At 35.8% G+C, this 22,539-nt stretch overlaps 1 protein-coding gene across 2 annotated transcripts in view; it reads right to left on the bottom strand.

Moving 5' to 3' along the window:
* The window catches only part of ACAP2 (ArfGAP with coiled-coil, ankyrin repeat and PH domains 2), a 163,895-nt gene that overhangs the window by 49,801 nt on the left and 91,555 nt on the right, over positions 1-22,539 (bottom strand). For both annotated transcript variants that reach the window (XM_082839792.1, XM_082839793.1), the window contains exons 5-7: positions 12,641-12,699; positions 4,757-4,940; positions 989-1,033 (exon numbers count right to left, since the gene is read on the bottom strand). In XM_082839792.1, coding sequence (XP_082695918.1) covers positions 989-1,033; positions 4,757-4,940; positions 12,641-12,699 — 288 coding nt within the window. The remainder of the gene's footprint in view (positions 1-988; positions 1,034-4,756; positions 4,941-12,640; positions 12,700-22,539) is intronic.

Below are 22,539 nucleotides of genomic sequence, written 5' to 3'. Positions count from 1 at the left end.
AAATATTTAATGACACATGATGATTTTGGAGTGTATTAGTGAAAAAAGAAAATTATAGAACAGTATGTAGGAAGGATTCCTATTTTGTTTTTAAAAATTAAATGGAATTTTAAGAGGTGTATATACATTTTCACATACACACACACACAGGCGCGCGCACACAAACAGAGAAAAAAGACAAAGATTACACCAAGATATTAATAGTGGTTCTCTCTTATAAGTATTTTTATTCTTCCTTCATATATTTTATTTTCCAATTTTCTACAATTAACATACATTACTCTCAATCTGGAAAAGGTGGTGGAGGTAAACAGGAAGTATAATGTTCTCATCTGATAAGAAATAACATAAATATTAACAGAGAATTTAGGAAAAACCTAGGTGTGGACAAGGATCAAAAGCAATTTCTGTAGATCCTTTGAGAAAAAAAAAAACCATAAAAAAACTTTAGTGAACAAAATCAGAGAGGAGAAATTATTTCTAAGGTTCTCAAAATATAAGAGTGTAATGTATACATGACTATCATCCTCTGCCCACTTCCTTGTTAGCTTTTAAGACGAAAAATGGGCAAAAAAAAAAATCACTGTTGCCATGCCATCCTTCAAATTTCATCTCGTTTGTTTTCTACCTGCACTCCAAAAAGTTGATACACCATGTACAGCCCTAAGGGAAAAATTCTGTAAAATGATGCTATGTATGCCCTCAATCTCAAATTATTTAAGTGTCTGCTTTAAGCAGATTACAGTGTAATTATAGATGAGACACACATAAATAACTATAACATAAAGGAGACCAAAAAGAGTGGTTAAGTGACATATAAGAAGTACAAAAATATCATTAAGATTAATTATGAACCTGGAATAAATAAATAAGTCAATAAATAAATATACATACACACACACATATATGGTGCTATTTTAAAAACTTAAATATATACATTTAACTTCATATTAAAATATTTAGAACATCATTTCAATAAATATCTTACTGATTTCAGGATTTCTGATCTCCTTTTTGATTGAAGGACGTTAATCTGAGGGAAAATGCACTTGGTTAATCACCTATGCATTATTTTTAAAACTAATCCAGAATGCAATATTGTAAAATTTGCTTATTCTAATACTTTTCCAGAAAAGTAAATGAAAACAAAGTTCAAGTTTTTCACCTTTTGACCTGCTTTTTGCAAAAACATTTAAGACAAACATACCAATGAAACGCTCATCCATTTTTTCAACTTAAAGAAAAACTGGCCATGTTCAAACCATAATATTGTACTGTACTAATAAAACTATCACCTTGATAAACTTTTGAATTTCTTAGAATTTCGTCTTCTCTCCACCCTCCTTATCTAATTACTCTTTTAACATACATCCTTAATACAAATTCTAATCACTTTTACCACTACCACCAACCACCGTATCTTTTCCTGACTGCTATAATAGTCTATGAACTAGTCTCTGTTTCCACTCTTGACACTTCATTCTCCACACAGCAACCAGAGTGATCTTTTCAAACAATAAATAAGATCATGTACGTCTGTATTAAAACCTTCCAACTCCCTACTGTAGCCTACAAGGCCCTTTGTGAAGAGGCTCCTGCTACCTCTCCCACCTAATTTTATACTACAGTACTTTCCCCTTTTCTGTGGTCCAACCACAACCCAAGAGTACTCCCACCTCAATGCCTTTGTACTATTTGTTCTGTTCTCATGTCATGATTTTCTTCCCAGATGGGCACAAGGCTCTTATCCATCAGGTCCCAGCTTAAATAGTATCTCCTCACAAAGGTCTAAAGTAGGCCTTTAAGCAGTCTTTAGTACACCAACCTTATTTATTTTCTTTATAGTATTCCTAACTACCTCATATTTTATTTACTTATTTATTTTCCCCAGCTAAAACATAAGCTCCATGAGATCAAGGTCATGCTTTATTCCCAGCTGTATCCTCCAAGCTGTATATATTAGGCACTCAGAAATATTTGTTGAACAAATTAATGGACCTTAAATAAATATTTTAATTAGACCAAACTATTGAAAGATCAGTAATTATAAAAGTTGCCTTCTGTGGTATCTCTCCCAACTCTAGAAATTCACAACAAACATTTTATTTTTGTCTGTTATTTATTATATATCAGCTTAATGAAATACAATGTTTACACAAGAAAAGAATCATGAACTCTTTGCTAAAATTTCCAAAAGGTTACAGAATATCTTTTTAATATGTCCTTCCCACTGAATGTTCCGCCTGTTGTTTAATAAGATAATTTTAAAGCACTGATCAGAAAACAAAAACAGACCAAGAGGGGACTTCCCTGGTGGCGCAGTGGTTGAGAGTCCGCCTGCCGATGCAGGGGACACAGGTTCGTGCCCCGATCCAGGAAGATTCCATATGCCGCGGAGCGGCTAGGCCCGTGAGCCATGGCCGCTGAGCCTGTGCGTCCGGAGCCTATGCTCCGCAACGGGAGAGGCCACAACAGTGAGAGGCCCGCGTACCGCAAAAACAAACAAACAAACAAACAAAAAAAACAGACCAAGAGGGAATTTCTTGGTGGTGCAGTCGTTAAGAATCCACCTGCCAATGCAGGGGACACGGGTTCGAGCCCTGCTCTGGGAAGATCCCACATGCCGCGGAGCAACTAAGCCCGTGTGCCACAACTACTGAGCCTGTGCTCTAGAGTCCACGAGCCACAACTACTGAGCCTGCATGCTGCAACTACTGAAGCCCACGTGCCTAGAGCCCGTGTTCTGCAACAAGAGAAGCTACCGCAATGAGAAGCCCGTGCACCACAATGAAGAGTAGCCCCCGCTTGACGCAACTAGAGAAAGCAGGTGCACTGCTATGAAGACCCAATGCAGTCAAAAATAAATAAATAAATAAATAAACAAATAAATAAGTAAAGACAGACCAAGAAGAATCTAATAACTGTTTACCTAAGCACTAGTTTCTTCTGCATGTCTGTTTCAAGGTCTATTCAGTTTTGAGAACTAAAAGATTAACTTTCAAATGCTCTAAGTAAAAGCTTAGAAAAATGTTAAAAATGCCTGTTTGACAATGAAAAACAGCATACATTTGAAAATACAAAAGTATATTCAAATATTTAGAGAAACTAAAGCATGACACTCTATAAATCTGAATATTTCTTACTTACTATTCTCTAAAACAGACACTTTGGCCATATAGTAAAATAACGCAACAGTTCTCATTAGAAAAATCAAACAAATAGTTATAAGAGAGGTGAGGTCCTAACTTAAAACTCCTGGATGGACATCAAAGGAAACGGACAGTTTATAATGTGTAAATTTGAAAATAATGAATATTTTAGGTAACTTCCCCCCTTCCCAAATAAAATTTAAAATTAAGTAAGCTGTTCACTCTTTCAAAAAACATTACCTATCTATTTTCCAACCACTGGACTAGAGGGAAGGGATATAATCTAGGAGTAGGAAAGACATATAAATAAATAATTTCAATAAATGAGATAAGTGCTCTAACAGCAATGTGTATGACAATAATATGGCAGCACAGAGGAAACAGAGACAAGAATGATTCATTTTGCCTGGAAAAGCTTGAGTAATTGTGACCACAGAACAGAGAATGAATTGCTAATGGGCAGGTTAAAAGCAACACAAGAAAGATCAATTTTTATGAGAACATCTTAATACTCGAGACAAGAAGCAGTAAGAACTAGTGTTGCGGCTGCAGCAGAGTGAGAACGAGGTACATAGAACTTTTCAAGGCAATTTTGACTGTTAGATATAGTAGCTAAGAATGAGAAGAATATCTGATATGATTCTCCAATTCTGATTTCTATGATTAAGAGGGTGATACTACTCAGTATGGTAACGGCAATACGAAGTCATTTGAGAAGAAGAAAGATTTTAGTTTTAGACACAAAAGGAATCAGGTACTTCTGAGAAAAATATATTTTGTCGCTTATATATAGTGATAATTCAAGCAAAGGGTATGATTAAACTGTAAGGGATTATCATAAAGTCAGAAAACAGGAAGACCAAAGATGGAACCCTAATAGAGAGACTGAAAAGGTGGACAAAGGAGAGAAACCCGAAGTGGAAACTGAAAAGAAACATAAATTAAGATGATGACCTGCAAATGGTTTAAGAGACATTAAGACAAAAGTATGTTTCAAGAGAGTGTGGTCTACTATTTCAGTGAAACACAATAGTCAAGTTGGTTAAAAAGTACAATATATCTAATGAATAAGACCTTAACATGAGCCATTTCAGTAGAATGAGGTAGGCAGACTCAGTACTCATACTACTGCAGGAAGTGGTATAAATGTGAGGTAGATAAGACGAGATAGGAAATACAGACTACTCCATGCTAGAAGCCTTTCATTAGTAAGTGGAGTGTACTTCATTTTTTAAAATTTAACTTCCCACTTACTGAACAGGAACTTAATAGAAAAAAATCTTAAAGTCATTTTCTACTGTTTTCGCAAAGTTACCTGAGTAATTTTTAATCACTAATTAACAATATGTTTACTTAAGTTTTTTTTTTTTTTTTTTTTTTTTGGTACGAGGGCCTCTCACTGTTGTGGCCTCACCCATTGCAGAGCACAGGCTCCGGACGCGCAGGCTCAGTGGCCATGGCTCACGGGCCTAGCCACTCCGCTGCAGGTGGGATCTTCCCAGACCAGGGCACGAACCGTGTCCCCTGCATCGGCAGGCGGACTCTCAACCACTGCGCCACCAGGGAAGCCCTAATAGCCATTTTTTGAAAACATATAATAAACATACCTGAAGTACGTAATCTAGTGCTATATGTCGAAAACATTTCCTTGTTGCTGTCAGAATGTTTGTGGCTTCTTCAACTTCATGCTGTTTGTTTCTCTGTACTTGAGCATTTTTTACTAATGCGTTTTCTTTTTCTTCACTGACTTTTTCAAACTGCTTCTTGGCATCTTTGAATTTTCTAAGATCTCTAAAAAAGATTAAAATAGTGAAACTTCCATAAAACTATCTGGATCAAAAACTTTATCAAAATAACATTTAGAATTTAATTCTTATGTTCCTCTACTTATTTATTTATTTGCAAATGACACTCAATAGCTCTTCCAACTAACATATATATTAGTTTATGAGTACACACTATTCCTGATATAGTCAGCTAGCATTTCCTTACTTAAATATATACAATTTAAAGTGAAAATAAATTATCAAATTAACATTACAGAAACATAAAAGGCAAAGTTAATTTTTCTAAAGACAAATTCTGGGACATGCACCAATATTTAACCAAATAATTTTTATTTTTTTTTACATTTATTTTTATTTTCTTTAACTGATGAATGGTTGATGTAAAATATTATATAAGTTACAGGTGTATAATATAGTTATATACAATTTTTTTTTTTTTGGTCAATCCCAAACTCCCTAACTATCCCTCCCCCACTCTTCCCTACTGATAACCATAAATTTGTTCTCTGAGTCTGTGAATCTGTAAACTTGTTGTTATTGTTTAATATTTATTTATTTATTTTGGCTGCGCCGAGTCTTAGTTATGGCACATGGGATCTTCATTGCAGCCTGCAGACTCTTACTTGAGGCATGCGAACTTAGTTGTGGCATGCATGTGGGATTTAGTTCCCCAACCAGGGACTGAACCCAGGCGCCCTGCATTGGGAGCATGGAGTCTTACCCACTGGACCACCAGGTAAGTCCATCTTGCCTTTCTTTTTTTTCCCTGTTTTTGTGTGTGTGTGTATGTGTTTCTTTGTGTATTTTTGTGTGTTTGGTTTTGCTTTTACCATTTGTCTTGGGGGTTCTGCTTGTTCATTTCCTTTTTTTTTTTTTTTTTCTTTCACATGGTGCAGCTTGCAGGGTCTTGGTTCTCCCGCCAGGGGTCGGGCCTGACCTTCTGAGGTGGGACAGCCAAGTCCAGGACACTGGACCGCCAGAGAACTCCCAGCCCCAGGGAATATTAATAGGTGAGAGCTCTCCTAGATGTCTCCATCTCAACACCAAGACCCGGCTCCACCCAAGGGCCAGCAAGCTCCAGTGCTGGACGCCTCACACCAAACAACTAGCAAGACAGGAACACAACCCCACCCATTAGCATACAGGCTGCCTGAAGTCATAGGAAGCTCACAGACAACCCAAAACACATCACCTGACACAGCCCTGCCAACCAGAGGGACAAAATACAGCTCCACCCACCAGAACACAAACACCAGTCCCCCACACCAGGAAGCCTACACAGGCCACTGGACCAACCTCACCCACTGGGGGCAGACACCAGAAGCAAGAGCAACTACAGCCTCGCAGCCTGTGGAAAGGAGACCCCAAACACAATAAGTAAAACAAAATAAGAAGACAGAGAAATATGTTGCAAATGAAGGAGCAAGGTAAACACCCACAAGACCAAACAAATGAAGAGGAAATAGGCAATCTATCTGAAAAAGAATTCAGAGTATTGATAGCAAAGGTGATCCAAAATATTGGAAATAGAATGGAGAAAATACAAGAAACATTTAACAAGGACCTAGAAGAACTAAAGAACAGTGATGAACAAGACAATAACCGAAATTAAAAATACTCTAGAAGGAAGCAATAGCAGAATAACTGAGGCAGAAGAACGGATAAGTGAGCTGGAAGACAGAATGGTGGAAATAACTGCCACAGAGCAGAATAAAGAAAAAAGAATGAAAACAATTAAGGACAGTCTCAGAGGCCTCTGGGACAACATTAAACACACCTACATTCAAATTACAGAGGTCCCAGAGGAAGAAGAGAAAGAGAAAGGGTCTGAGAAAATATCTGAAGAGACTGTAGTTGAAAACATCCCTAACATGGGAAAGGAAATAGTCAATCAAGTCCAGGAAGTGCAGAGAGTCCCATACGGTATAAACCCAAGGAAAAACACACCGAGACACATTAATCGCATTAAAAAAATTAAATACAAAGAAAAAATATTAAGCAGCAAGGAAAAAGCAAAAAATAACATACAAGGGAATCCCTGTAAGGTTATGAGATGATTTTTCAACAGAAACTCTGGAGGCCACATTGGAGTGGCAGGATATATTTAAAGTGGTGAAAGGGAAAAAGCTACAACCAAGATTAATCTACCCAGCAAGGATCTCACTCACATTCAACAGAGAAATCAAAAGCTTTACAGACAAGCAAAAGCTAAGAGACTTCAGAACCACCAAACCAACTCTACAACAAATGCTAAAGGAACTCCTCTAAGCCGGAAACACAAGAAAAAGACCTAGAAAAACAACCCAAAACAATTAAGAAAAAGGTAATAGAACTTACATATCGATAATTACCTTACATGTGAATGGATTAAATGCTCCAACCAAAAGACACAAGCTCGCTGAATGGATACAAAAACAAGACCCATATATATGCTGTCTACAAGAGACCCACTTCAGACCTAGGGACACATACAGACTGAAAGTGAGGGGATGGAAAAAGATTTTGATTTCCATGTGCATGGAATACTCATATCAGATGAGATAGACTTACTCATACCAGATAAGATAGACTTTAAAATATAAACTGTTACAAGAGACAAGGAAGAACACTACATAATGATAAAGGGATCAATCCAAGAAGAAGATATAACAATTACAAATATACATGCACCCAACACAGGAGCACCTCAATATATAAGGCAAATGTTAACAGCCATAAAAGAGGAAACTGACGGTAACACAATAATAGTGGCGGACTTTAACACTTCATTTACACCAACAGACAGATTATCCAGACAGAAAATTAACATGGAAACACAAGCTTTAAATGAGATGGATTTAACTGATATTTATAGGACATTCCACCTGAAAGCAGCAGAATACACTTTCTTCTCAAGTGTACATGGAACATTATCCATCACATTATACATTATACACATTATACATTATACATTATACATGGAACATTATACATCACATCTTGGGTCACAAATCAAGCCTCAGTAAATTTAAGAAAATTGAAATCGTATCAAGCATCTTTTCTGACCACAATGCTATGAAGACTAGAAATCAATTACAGGAAAAAAACTGTAAAAAAACACAAACACAGGGAGGCTAAACAATATGCTACTACATAACCAAGAGATCACTGAAGAAATCAAAGAGGAAATCAAAATATACCTAGAGACAAATGACAACAAAAGCACGACAACCCAAAACCTATGGTATGCAGCAAAAGCAATTCTAAGAGGGAAGTTTATAGCAATATAATCCTACCTCAAGAAACATGAAAAATCTCAAATAAACAATCTAACCTTACACCTAAAGGGACTAGAGAAAGAAGAAGAAAACAAAACAAAAACCAAAACAAAACAATAAAAACCAACGTTAGTAGACGGAAAGAAATCACAAAGATCAGAGCAGAAATAAATGAAACAGAAAAAAAGAAAACAAGAGCAAAGATCAATAAAACTGGGCTTCCCTGGTGGCGCAGTGGTTGCGAGTCCGCCTGCCGATGCAGGGGACACGGGTTCGTGCCCCGGTCCGGGAAGATCCTACATGCCGCGGAGCGGCTAGGCCCATGAGCCACGGCTGCTGAGCCTGCGCGTCCGGAGCCTGTGCTCCGCAACGGGAGAGGGCACAACAGTGAGAGGCCCGCGTACCGCAAAAAAAAAAAAAAAAAAAGTTTCCAACAAACAAAAAGTCCAGGACCAGATGGCTTCACAGGCGAATTCTATCAAACATTTAGAGAACAGCTAACGCCCATCCTTCTCAAACTATTCCAAAAAATTGCAGACAGAGAAACACTCCCAAGCTCATTCTACAAGGCCACCATCACCCTGATACCAAAACCAGACAAAGATATCACAAAAACAGAGAATTACAGACCAATATCACTGATGAATATAGATGCAAAAAACCTAAACAAAATACTAGCAAACAGAATCCAACAACACATTAAAAGGAGCATACACCATGATCAAGAGCGATTTATCCCAGGGATGCAAGGATTCTTCAGTATACGCAAACCAATCAATGTGATACACCATATTAACAAATTGAAGAATAAAAACCGTATGATCAGCTCAATAGATACAGAAAAAGCTTTTGACAAAATTCAACACCAATTTATGATAAAAACTCTCCAGAAAGTGGGCATAGAGGGAACCTACCTCGACATAATAAAGGCCATATCTGACAAACCCACAGGAAACATCATTCTCAATGGTGAAAAACTGAAAGCATTTCTTCTAAGATCAGGAACAAGATGAGGATGTCCACTCTCACCACTATTATTCAACACAGTTTTGGAAGTCCTAGCCACAGCAATCAGAGAAGAAAAAGAAATAAAAGGAATACAAATTGGAAAAGAAATAAAACTGTCACTTTTCAAATGACAGGATACTATATGTAGAAGATCCTAAATATGCCACCAGAAAACTACTAGAGCTAATCAATGAATTTGGTAAATTTGCAGGATACAAAATTAATGCACAGAAATCTCTTGCATTCCTATACACTAACAACAAAAGATCAGAAAGAGAAATTAAGGAAATAATCCCATTCACCAATGCAACAAAAATAATAAAATACCTAGGAATAAACCTACCTAAGGAGGTAAAAGACCTGTATGTGGAAAACTACAAGACACTGATGAAAGAAATCAAAGATGACACAAACAAATGGAGAGATATACCATGTTCTTGGATTGGAAGAATCAATACTGTGAAAATGACTATACTACCCAAAGCCATCTACAGATTCAATGCAATCCCTATCAAATTACCAATGGCATTTTTCACAGAACTAGAACAAAAAATTGCACAATTTGTATGGAAACACAAAAGACCCCAAATAGCCAAAGCAATCTTGAGAAAGAAAAATGGAGCTGGAGGAATCAGGCTCCCTGACTTCAGACTATATTACAAAGATACAGTAATCAAGAGAGTATGGTACTGGCACAAAAACAGAAATACAGACCAATGTAACAGGACAGAAACCCCCGAGATAAACCCATGCACCTATGGTTACCTAATCTATGACAAAGGAGGCAAAAATATACAATGGAGAAAAGACAGCCTCTTCAATAAGTGGTGCTGGGAAAACTGGACAGCTACATGTAAAAGAATGAAATTAGAACACTCCCTAACACCATACACAAAAATAAACTCAAAATGGATTAGAGACCTAAATGTAAGACCAGACACTATAAAACTCTTAGAGGAAAACATAGGAAGAACACTTTTTGACATAAATCACAGCAAGACCTTTTTTGACCCACCTCCTTCAGTAATAAAAATAAAACCAAACAAATGGGACCTAATGAAACTTAAAAGCTTTTGCACAGCAAAGGAAACCATAAACAAGACGAAAAGACAACCCACAGAATGAGAGAAAATATTTACAAACGAAGCAACAGACAAGGGATTAATCTCCAAAAAATACAAATAGCTCATGCATCTCAATATCAAAAAAACAAACAACCCAATCAAAAAATGGGCAGAAGCCCTAAATAGACATTCCTCCAAAGAAGACATATAGATGGCCAAGAGGCACATGAAAAGATGCTCAACATCACTAATTATTAGAGAAATGCAAATCAAAACTACAATGAGGTATCACTTCACACCAGTCAGAATGGCCATCGTCAAAAAATCGACAAACAATAAATGCTGGAGAGGATGTGAAGAAAAGGGAACTATCTTGCAACTGTTGGTGGAAATGTAAACTGATACACCCACTATGGAGAACAGTATGAAGGTTCCTTTAAAAACTAAAAACAGAATTAGCATATGACCCAGCAATCTCACTACTGGGCATATACCCAGAGAAAACCATAATTCAAAAAGACAGATGCACCCCAGTGTTCACTGCAGCACTATTTACAATAGCCAGGTCATGGAAGTAACCTAAATGTCCACTGACAGATGAATGGATAAAGATGTGGTACATATATACAATGGAAAATTACTCAGCCATAAAAAGGAATGAAATTGGGTCATTTGTAGCAATGTGGATGGACCTAGAGACTGTCATACAGAGTGAACTAAGTCAGAAAGAGAAAAACAAATATTGTGTATTAACACATATATGTGGAATGTAGAAAAATGGTACAGATGAACCTGTTTGCAAGGCAGAAATAGAGACACAGACGTAGAGAAAAAAACATATGGACACCAAGCGGGGGCAGGGGTGTGTGGGGTGAATTGGAAGACTGGGATTGACATATACACAGTAATATGTATAAAATAGGTAACTAATGAGAACATGCTGTATAGCACAGGGAACTCTACTTAATACTCGGTGGTGACCTAAATGGGAAGGAAATCCAACAAAGAGGGAATATATGTATACATATAGCTGATTCACTTCGCTATACAGCAGAAACTTACACAACATTGTCAAGCAACTATACCCCAATTAAAAAAAAAAAGACCAAATGATTTTTAAACAGTAGTATATACCATAGGGAACTTGTTAAAAATGCAAGTTCCAAGGGTCCTCTACCAGAGATTACAATTCTTTGTGTTTTCGGGATAAGCCCTAGAAATCGGAGGGATTTTCTTAAGACATGCCCTTGATTTCACTGTTATGGTGGTCTACAGACCACACTTAAAGAAACAACATTCATTTATTGTTGAAAAAAATTAGGAGGCCAAAGGACATGAATATATTCTTAAAACACACACACAGAAGAATGCTTTCTAAAAGAATTATGTACCAGTAGAGAATAACAGTATCCATTTCAGTAGTCTGAAAATCTGAAACCTTGATTCATTAATGATCTTAGGTAAATATATAACATCCTTTTACTTTTCCTACCAAGGAATTAGGCAAAGTAATTTGAAGACAAATGACTTTAAAATAATAACAATAATAATAACGTGCACCTAGCAAAGACTTTGATAGGAAGCCATAAATTTTCATGTATACACTCTATAAGGACATTCTGAATATTAGTCTATTTTGAAGTGATTTATAAATGATCTGCAAGACATCACCTCCAGAACAACAAATTCTAACCTACTAAAACAGAAGTGCATTATGTTCATGAGATCTGCCACTATTTATAGCTTTTAACATCTGAATACTATATCATAATCAACTTTATCTGTAATTTAATATATTCTCAGTCAGGAATTAAAAGACATAAAGTGAAATTATTAATGTGGAAAAGGAAAACGTTCCTACCTGGAAGTTCAGATAAATTTTTTATTTCTAGTTTCATTTTATTTCACATATAAAATGTGATGAATGTGACACAAAAGGTTTGCTTCATTACTTATTATGCACCTTCATTACTCATTCTCGTATATTCTATTATCTTCTCTACAAAGAAAATACCATATTGAGACAACCAGAATAACTGACAGTATTTCAACCACTTTTGGGATCTGCTTTGATTTTTAAAGATCATTAGGTTATTTATTTACATTAAAAATTTTTTTTCAGTCTGTAACAATTTGAACTATGTATCCTGAACACAAATTTCATAGTATAAATGATTCATTGAAAGGCATGAAGTCTGACTCCTTTACAGAGTAATTCAGGAAAAAATGCAATATAAATTTCACAAAGCAAAAAATACACAAAACCCCCCATATTTTCACTAAGTCATGTTTCTAAGCTCTCTGAAAAGATACCAACTCCCAGATGTGATCATTAACTGGTTGCTTTTCTTTTCTTTTCACTGCAACTGACTTACTCTTTGACAAAGTTCTGAAGCTGTGCCTTAATCGATCTCTGAGTTTGGTCAAATAGGATCTAAAAGAAAAGAAGGACATTAAACAATTAGAAAAGTAAACAAAGAAAATAATTTTCATGTAGTTCCGTAAATATTACATCCTTCCAACAATATTCCAATTCTAATAACACCTACATTTCTTACTGAACATTGCATAAGAAATAAGTATTTAAAAAAGAAACAAACTGATTTTCAAGCCAATTTCATCTGTTTAAAAAATAAAATTACTTCTATTTACAGAGGAATGAAATGTGCATTAATATTTAAATACAATGTTCAATCAGTAGAGCAATTTATTTCCTTGACTCTAATTCAGGCTTTGGAAGACAACCTAAAAGAGTAATACAAATTCTACTCTATCCACCACAGAAATTTCTTACTCTAATATATTAAAACAAAACAAATGAAAACAATTCTAGAACTGCCTTATACCTTAGTTAGAGGTTTCTCATTTGGGAAGACCTGTGGATTTAAATGTCTTAAATTCAGAACTCAAGTAAATATTATATAGCCCTTCAGGTTAAATTATTGCTAAGATTAAAAATGAGAATAAAATTTTACTTCTCACGACAATATTTTACACCACTTAATGGATGGCACATATTTAACTATGTGTGGTAAATTTCACAGGGCTTGGCATGGGAATTCCAAGTACTTTCATAATTTACAGATACACTTCATTCAGAATTTGAAACACATGCCAGATGAAGAGGCAGAAAAATAAATATTAAAAACAAAAAGAAAACCTTATGTCCTTCAACTAACTAAAAGCAGTACCAAAAAAATTCAGTCTCTATGGAATCTTACTATTAGCAAAGTCTTACGTCCTTGTCTAAACGCCAAATACACACACACACACACAAAAACACACACACACAAACACACACACACACACACACCCTGGATTGAGTACAGGGTTTCAAAATCTGTCAATTCACTTCCAAAGGAAAAACAGTTTTGTATTATGTTAATCCCAAAGTATTAAACCCAAATTAAGCAGAAGAAAGGAAATAATGAAGATCAGTTTGGAAGGCAACTAAATAGAAAACAGAAAATCAATAGCCAAAACCCAATGAAACCTAAAGCTAGTTCTTTAAGAAGATCTAAAATAGATAAACCCACAACCAAAGTGATCAGGAAGAAAGAAGACACAAATTTCATACAATAAAAAGGAGAGAGATGGCTTCACCACAGATTCTACAGATACTAAAAAAGGATAATCAGGGGAACAATTTTATGCCGATAAATTCAATAGATGAGATGGGGAAATACTTTGAAGGACAAAAACTAACAAAGCTCAACTGTAGCAACGTTAAGAGCAGTTTCCCAAGGCAATAGAAATAAAAGCAAAAATAAACAAATGGGATCTAATCAAACTTAGAAGCTTTTGAACAGCAAAGGAAACCATGAACAAAATGAAAAGACAACCTACAGACTGGAAGAAAAAATTTGCAAATGTTGCGACTGACGAGGGCTTAATTTCCAAAATATACAAAGAGCTCATACAACTCAATAACAAAAACACAAACAAATCAAAAAATGGGCAGAAGACCTAAATAGACATTTCTCCAAAGAAAACATACAGATGGCCAATAGGTACATGAAAAGATGCTCAACTTCTCTAATTATTAGATAAATGCAAATCAAAACTACAATAAGGTCTCACTTCACACCAGTCAGAATGGCCATCATTAAAAAGTCTACAAATAATAAATGCTGGAGAGGGTGTAGAGAAAAGGGAACCCTCCTACCTTGTTGGTAAGAACGTAAATTGGTGCAGCCACTAGGGAAAACAGTATGGAGGTTCCTTAAAAAACTAAAAATAGAGTTGCCATATAATCCAGCAATCCCCCTCCTGGGCATACTTCCAGAGAAAACTCTAATTTGAAAAGATACATGCATCCCAATGTTCATAGCACCGCTATCTACAACAGCCAAGACATGGAAGCAACCTAAATGTCCATCAACAGATGAATGGATACATGGAATATTACTCAGCCATAAGAAGGAATGAAATAATGCCATTTGCAGCAACATGGGCGGACTTTGAGATTATCATACTAAGTGAAGTCAGCCAGAGAAAGACAAATATTATGTGATATCACTTATATGTGGAATCTAAAATATGACACAAATGAATTTATCTACGAAACAGAAACAGACTCACAGACATAGAGAATAGACTTGTGGTTGCCAAGGAGGAGGGGAGGTGAGGGAGGGAAGGATTGAGAGTTCAGGATTAGCAGATGCAAACTATTACATACAGGATGGATAACAACAAGGTACTACTGTATAGCACAGGGAACTATATTGAATATTCTGTAATAAACCATAGTGGAAAAGAATGTGAAAAAGAATATATATATATATATATACACACACACACATAACTGAGTCACTTTGCTGTATACCAGAAACTAATACAACTTTGTAAATCAACTATACTTCAATAAAAAAATTTTAAAAAAAGAAGATATCAGAAACCTAAACAGAGTTCCCTGGTGGCCTAATGGTTAGGATTCTGGGCTTTTACTGCTGTGGCCTGGGTTCAACCCCTGGTTGGGGAACTGAGAAGCCACATGGCGTGGCCAAAAAAAAAAAAAAAAAAAAACAAAACAAAGAAACCTAAACAGAATTAAAGAAATAGAATCTATAGTGAAAAACCTCTCCTATCCTATAAAGTTAAAGGTAACTTTACATAAAACCTAGCAACCCCAATCTTAGGTATTTGCCCAAGAGAAATGAAAACTTAGGTTCATAACAAAATCTGTATACAAATGTTTTTTAGCAGTTTCATTCCTAATTGCCAAAAATTGGACACAACCCAAATGTCCTTGGAGAAACAAACTATAGTATATCTATACAATGGAATACTACTCAGCAATAAAAAAGAAAGAACTATTAATACATACAACCACACAGATGAATCTGAATGCATTTTGATAAATAAGTCATATTCAAAAGGGTACAAACTGAATGAGTCCAGTTATATGACATTTAGGAAAAGGCAGAACTACAGGATGGATATCAAATCAGCAATTTACAATGGTAGGAGGAAGAAGGAAAGGGTGACTAACAATGGGTTAATAAGAGTATTTCGAGAGTTAACAAAACTGCATCTTGATTGAGGTATGGAGACCCAACCGTATGCATTTGTCAAAACTCATAAAACTGTACACCACAAGGAATCAATTTTGTTACATTTAAATTTGGGGTTTCCCTGGTGGTGCAGTGGTTAAGAATCTGCCTGCCAATGCAGGGGACACGGGTTCGTGCCCTGGTCTGGGAAGATCCCACATGCCACAGAGCAACTAAGCCCGTGAGCCACAACTACTGAGCCTGCGCGTCTGGAGCCTGTGCTCCACAACAGGAGAGGCCGCGACAGTGAGAGGCCCGTGCACCACAATGAAGAGTGGCCCCCGCTCACCGCAACTGGAGAAAGCCCTCGCATGGAAACGAAGACCCAACACAGTCCAAAATAAATAAATAAATTTAAATTTGAAAATAACTTTAATACCCTCTAGGTCCACCCCATTTGTCACAAATGGCAAGGTTTCATTCTTTTTATGGTTGAATAATATTCCATTGTATATATACTATACATGTAATATATACACCACACCTTCTTCATCCATTCACCTACTGATAGGCACTTAGATTGCTTCCATATCTTGCCTATTGTGAATAATGCTGCAATGAACACAGGGGTGTATATATCTTTTCTAATTAGTGTTTTTGTTTTCTTTGGTTAAGTACCCAAGAGTGAACTTGCTGGACCATACAGTAGTTTTACTTTTAGTTTTTTGAGGAATTTCCATACTGTTTTCCATAGTGGCTGTACCAATTTATATTCCCATCAACAGCACACAAAGATTTACCTGTCTCCACATCCTCACCAATGCTTGTTACTTGTTAACGTTTAGATAACAGCCATTCTGACAAATGTGAGGTTATATCTCATTGTGGTTTTGATTTGCATTTGATTTGTTTAGATAACAGCCATTCTGACAAATGTGAGGTTATATCTCATTGTGGTTTTGAAAGCATTTTTTCATGTGCCTGTTGACCATCTGTATTTCTTCTTTGGAAAAATGTCTATTCAGGTCCTCTGCCCATTTTTTAAATTGGGGTATTTGGGGTTTTTTTGGATGCTGAGTTGTATGAGTTCCTTGTATATTTGGGATATTGACCCCTTGTTGGATATAACATTTGCAAACATCTTCTCCCATTCAGTAGGCTGCCTTTTCGTTTTGTTCATGGCTTCCTTCACTGTATAAAAGCTTTCTTAGTTTCATGTAGTCCCATTTGCTTATCTTTGCTTTTGTTTCCCTTGACTGTGGAGACATAGCCAAAAAAATATTGCTAAGACAGATGTCAAAGAGCATACTGCTTATGTTTCCTTCTAGAAGTTTTACGGTTTCAGATCTTACATTTAAGTCTTTAATCCATTTTGAGTTTATTTTTGTATATGGTGTGAGAATGTAGTCATCTGATTCTTTTGCATGTAGCTGCCCAGTTTTCTAACACCATTTATTGAAGAGCCTGCCTTTCCCCCACTGTGTACTCTTGCCTCCTTTGTCATATATTAATTGCCCATATAAATGTGGGTTCATTTCTGGGCTCTCTATTCTGTTCCCTTGATCTATGTGTCTGTTTTTGTGCCAGTACCACACTGTTTTGATTACTGCAGCTTTGTAGTATAGTTTGAGATGAGGGTGCATGATACCTCCAGCTTTGTTCTTCTCTCTTAAGATTGTTTTGGCTACTTCGGGTCTTTCATGTTTCCATACATATTTTAGAATTATTTTTTCCAGTTCTGTGAAAAATGTAACTGGGATTTTGATAAGGATAAAAATGAATCCCCACACCGCCTGAGGTAGTATGGTCATTTTAAAAATATTATTCCTTTCAATCCATGAGCACAGTATACCTTTCCATCTGTTTGTGTCATCTTTAATTTCTTTGATCAGTGTCATATAGTTTTCTAAGTCTTTTATTTCCTTAGTTAGATTTATTTCCATGTATTTTATTCTTTTGGATGTGATGGTAAATGGGACTGTTTGTTACTTCATTGTTAGCATATAGAAATGTAACAAGTTTCTGCATATTAATTATGTATCCTATTTGTAGTGAGGTAGATGGATCTAGAGTCTGTCATACAGAGTGAAGTCAGTCAGAAAGAGAAAAACAAATACCGTATGTTAACACATATATACGGAATCTAAGTAAAAAAAAAAAAAAAAGGTCATGAAGAACCTAGAGGTAAGACAGGAATAAAGGCACAGACCTACTAGAGAATGGACTTGAGGATATGGAGAGGGGGAAGGGTAAGCTGTGACAAAGTGAGAGAGTGGCATGGACATATATACACTACCAAACGTAAAATAGATAGCTAGGGGGAAGCAGCCACATAGCACAGGGAGATCAGCTCGGTGCTTTGTGACCACCTAGAGGGGTGGGATAGGGAGGGGGGGAGATGCAAGAGGGAAGAGATATGGGAACATATGTATATGTATAACTGATTCGCTTTGTTATAAAGCAGAAACTAATACACCATTGTAAAGCAATTATACTCCAATAAAGATGTTAAAAAAAAAAATGTATCCTGCAACTTTACTGAATTCATTGACAAGTGCCAGTAGTTTTTGGGTGGCATCTTTAGGATTTTGTATATATAGTATCATACGGCATCTGCAAACATTGACAGTTTTATATCTTCCTTTCCCATCTGCATTCCTTTTATTTGTCTTGTCTGACTGCTGTGGCTATGACTTCTAATATTTGCCATTTGCTACAACATGCATGGACCTAGAGGGTGTTATGCTATGTGAAACAGTCAGAAAAAGAAAGACAAATATTATATGATTTCACTTATATATGGAATCTAAAAAACAAAACAAATGAACAAACATAACTAAAGAGAAACTACAGGAAAGCCTACTAGAACTAATAAGTGAATTTAGCAAGTCTGCAGAAATAAAGTCAGTATACAAGATTCAGTGGTATTTCTATACACCAGCAATGACCAATTAGAAACTGAACTTTAAAATATATCACTTACAATAGCACCAAAAAACAGGAAATGCTTAGGGATAAACTTGACAAAAGATATGCAAGACTTGTACGATGAAGATCACAAAATACTGCCAAGAGAAATTAAAGAAAACCTAAATAAATACAGATATATTGTGTTCATGGATTAGAAGAGTCAATATTAGTAAGATGTCAATTCTCACCAAATTGATCTATATAGATTTGATGCAATCCCACTCCAAATCCCAGTAAGGCATTTTGTAGAAGTTTAAAACTTGATTCTAAAATATATATGGAAATGTGAGGGACCTAGAGTAGCCAAACCAATTTTGAAAAGAAGGAAGAAAGTTGAAATATCTAACCTACTTGATTTCAAGACTTATTATGAAACCTACAGTAATCAAGGCATTTGTAGTATTAACGATAGGCAAAAAAGGTCAATAAAACAGAATAAAGTCCAGAAATGACCAATACACACGGTCAACTTTTTTTTTTTTTTAAACAAAAGATGCCAATAGGGAAAAGATAATTTTTTGAGCAAATGATGCTGGAACAAACAACTGGACAGCCTTATGACCAAAAAATGAAACTCGACCCTTACCATGCAACATACACAAAAATTAACTTGGGATGGATCTACAGATCTAAACTAAACCTAGAATAGTGTCAGTGAACTTGGGTTAGGCAAACATATCTTAATAGTACACAAAAAGAAAACTATAAAAGAAAAAAAGATCAATAAATTTACTTCATCAAAATTAAAAACTATTGCTCTTCGAAAGATACTGCTACAAAAATAAAAAAGGTAAGCCAAAGCCTGGGAGAAAATACATATCTGCAAAACACTTATCTGACAAACAACATATCTGGAATATAGAAAGAACTCTTGTAACTAAATAATAAGATAAACAGCCCAACTTTTTTAAATGGGCTAAAGATCTGACATTTCATTGAGGAAAATACAAGGGTGGCAAATAAACACATGAAAAGATTCTTGGGATCATTAGTTATTAAGGAAATGCAAATTAAAACCATAACAAAATTAAGAAGAGTATCCATACCAAGTGTTGGCAATCATGTGGAACAACTAGAACTCTCATACACTGCTTGTATAAAAGGATACAATCAAATTTGGAAAACAATTTCCAGATTTTGGAGGTTTTCTTTAATGAAATTTAAAACTTTTAGAAATTTAATGTATAAAAGAATATTAACATCATTATAAGCATTAATAAATAATAAAAGAAATTCTTCTTTCCATAATTCTTCTTAGCAATTTTTTTGTAGATTTCACTATATAAGTAGTTTCGTAAAATGTTAAACATACTACCCATTCTACCTCTAGCTATTTACACAAAAGAAATAAAAGCATACATCTATACAGACTTTTACACACTATTTTTTATAAGCAGCTTTATTTGTAATAGCCAAAACTGGGAAACAACTCAAATGTTCATTGTATTGGCTTTAAAATACGTCCACAAATTGTTTGACATTCTTCCCTTCAAAAGTGGAGCCTAATTCTTTTCCCCTTGAGAGTGGCTGGTCATAGAGACTTACTTCTACCAAATAGTAATATGGAGGAAGTGACAAACAGTAACTTCTGAGACTAAGTCATGGATAGTATTGCATCTTTCTCTTTGCCCTTACTCTTGTATCATTTGTTTTGGGAGTAACCAGATTCCATGCAGTAAAAACCACTCAAGCAGCCCTGTAAAGAGGCTCCTTGGTGAGGAACTGAGGCCTGCAGTCAACAGTCATATGCACGGCCCTATCTTGGAATTGGATCCTCCAACCCCAGTGAAGCCTTCAAATTACAGTAACCCCGGCCACATCTTATCAGCTATCTCATTAAAGACTCTGAGCCAAAGCCACTCAGCTAAGTCTCTCTAAAAATTCCAGGCCCAGAAACTGAGATAATAAATGTTTGTTGCTTTAAGCCACTATATTTTGGGGTAATCAGTTATACAGCAATGTATAACTAACACATCCATCAACAGGTGAATGGATAAACAAATTGTGATATATCTACACAATGCAATACTATTAAGCAATAGAAAAAAAGGGAATAAACTATTCCTACACAGACCATGATTGAGTCTCAAAATCATTACACTGAAAGAAATTAGACCAAAAAAAAAAATCCATTTACATATAGGTCTGGAAAATGCAAACTGATCAGTAATGACAGACAGCAGATCAGTGATTGACTAGGAATGAGGAGGTGGCAAATCAGAGGAGGAATTATAAAGCGGCACAAGAAAATTTTGAGGCATAATTGTTATGTTCATTAAATTAATTGAGGTGACAGTTTTATGGAGGTATACATATGTCAACATTTATCAAATTGTACACTTTAATATACAGTTTATGTCAATCATTCCCCAGTAAAAAAAAAAAATCAATATATTCCAGAGAAAGAAACACAATGGTTTTTGCCTATTATTGTTATTTTAAAACTACAAAAACATTACAAAGTTCTCCAAAATATAGCATTAACTAAAGTTTATATACATTTGGATAGAATGAGAAATATTTCAAGCAATTGTCAATAATCTAGCCTACCTATTTTAACACCTCCATTAGAATGAAAAGTATGCTGTAATGCAAAGGCAACTGAGTCTCCCACTTGCCAGTTTCAAGCTATCCAGCTACCTAACAGCTAACTCTTCCTCTGGTGAACTGTTGCAAAGAGCTGCCTCAATAGGGCACTAATCTATTCCCCACTAAGAGAGAATTCGCAGCATTTCTTAAGCTTTAAGACTTTGCCTTGTCAATGTCTCTGGAAATTCAGTGATGAAGGAATTTTGCAAGACTCTTCCCTAAATTTTTGCCCTTTACCTCATTTCCCTATTTTCCTCGTGTAGAGTTCTACTATCCTGACTAGTTGGGGGTTCTGATCAAGATCTTACCCAAAGTGCTCAGCAACCACCCAAAAACTTTATCTGGGCTTTAGACCAAAAACAAAATTTGTTTCATCCTCAGAATTGAGTGCATACAGGTCTTCTCTTCCATGTCTGTACCACAAAACCTGGGATGGTATAATAAAGCCAGAGTGACAGGTTCCTTGGGTGGGGTGGGGGGTGGGGGGTACCAACACAAAAACAAAGGTTCAGTTCCATTTTTGGAAATGAATGGCATTATTCCTAGCAACATATGTATGACAAATAATCAGCAATGTCATTTGACCTATCTGCTACTTATAAAAGGATCTTACCTTTTAAGAGGTAAGAGTGCATAAATATCATGGCTGTTTAAAACCAATGGCTTACACTCAGGTTATTCCCCATTCATGTCTGCACCCAGTTAAAGCAACACTATCTAGCTGTGTTCAGCAAAAGATGAAAGCTGAGATACACTACACAGATGGCAGACACTCTAGGAACTTTAGTAGAAGAATAGGCTACACATCCATAGATAGCATTGAACTATTCTCAGTTCTTGCCATTTAGGTCCCATTGGCCGAGACTAAAAATTTTGTAGTCTTTGTGATCCATTTAAATATTACTGAGCTACCATAGCAGTCTCTTCTGACGATTCTGCATGACAGAATCATTCCTGTCCTTTCCAGAATCTATAGGCACAGGGTTATGGCTGTTGACACTGTGGATTCATTGAATCTTTTAGTTAATCTCATTAGGTCTGTTTATTACAGGCTTATAATAATCAAGAAGACTCTTCTTTGCTTTTATCAGAAACAGGTCCCAATATGCAAATGAATATTTATTATGTGTTCCTGTTTTTCTACATCCCCTGCCTGTCCTAACCTATCCATATATCTAACTTCTTCTTTCTCCCTTTCTTCATTTCTCTAAGGCAGTGGTTCT

Source organism: Leucopleurus acutus (assembly GCF_964270905.1).
Source record: "Leucopleurus acutus genome assembly, chromosome: 5".
Lineage (NCBI taxonomy): Eukaryota > Metazoa > Chordata > Mammalia > Artiodactyla > Delphinidae > Leucopleurus > Leucopleurus acutus.
Note: the sequence above shows the minus strand (reverse complement) of the source record. Positions and strands in the feature narration are given on the sequence as shown.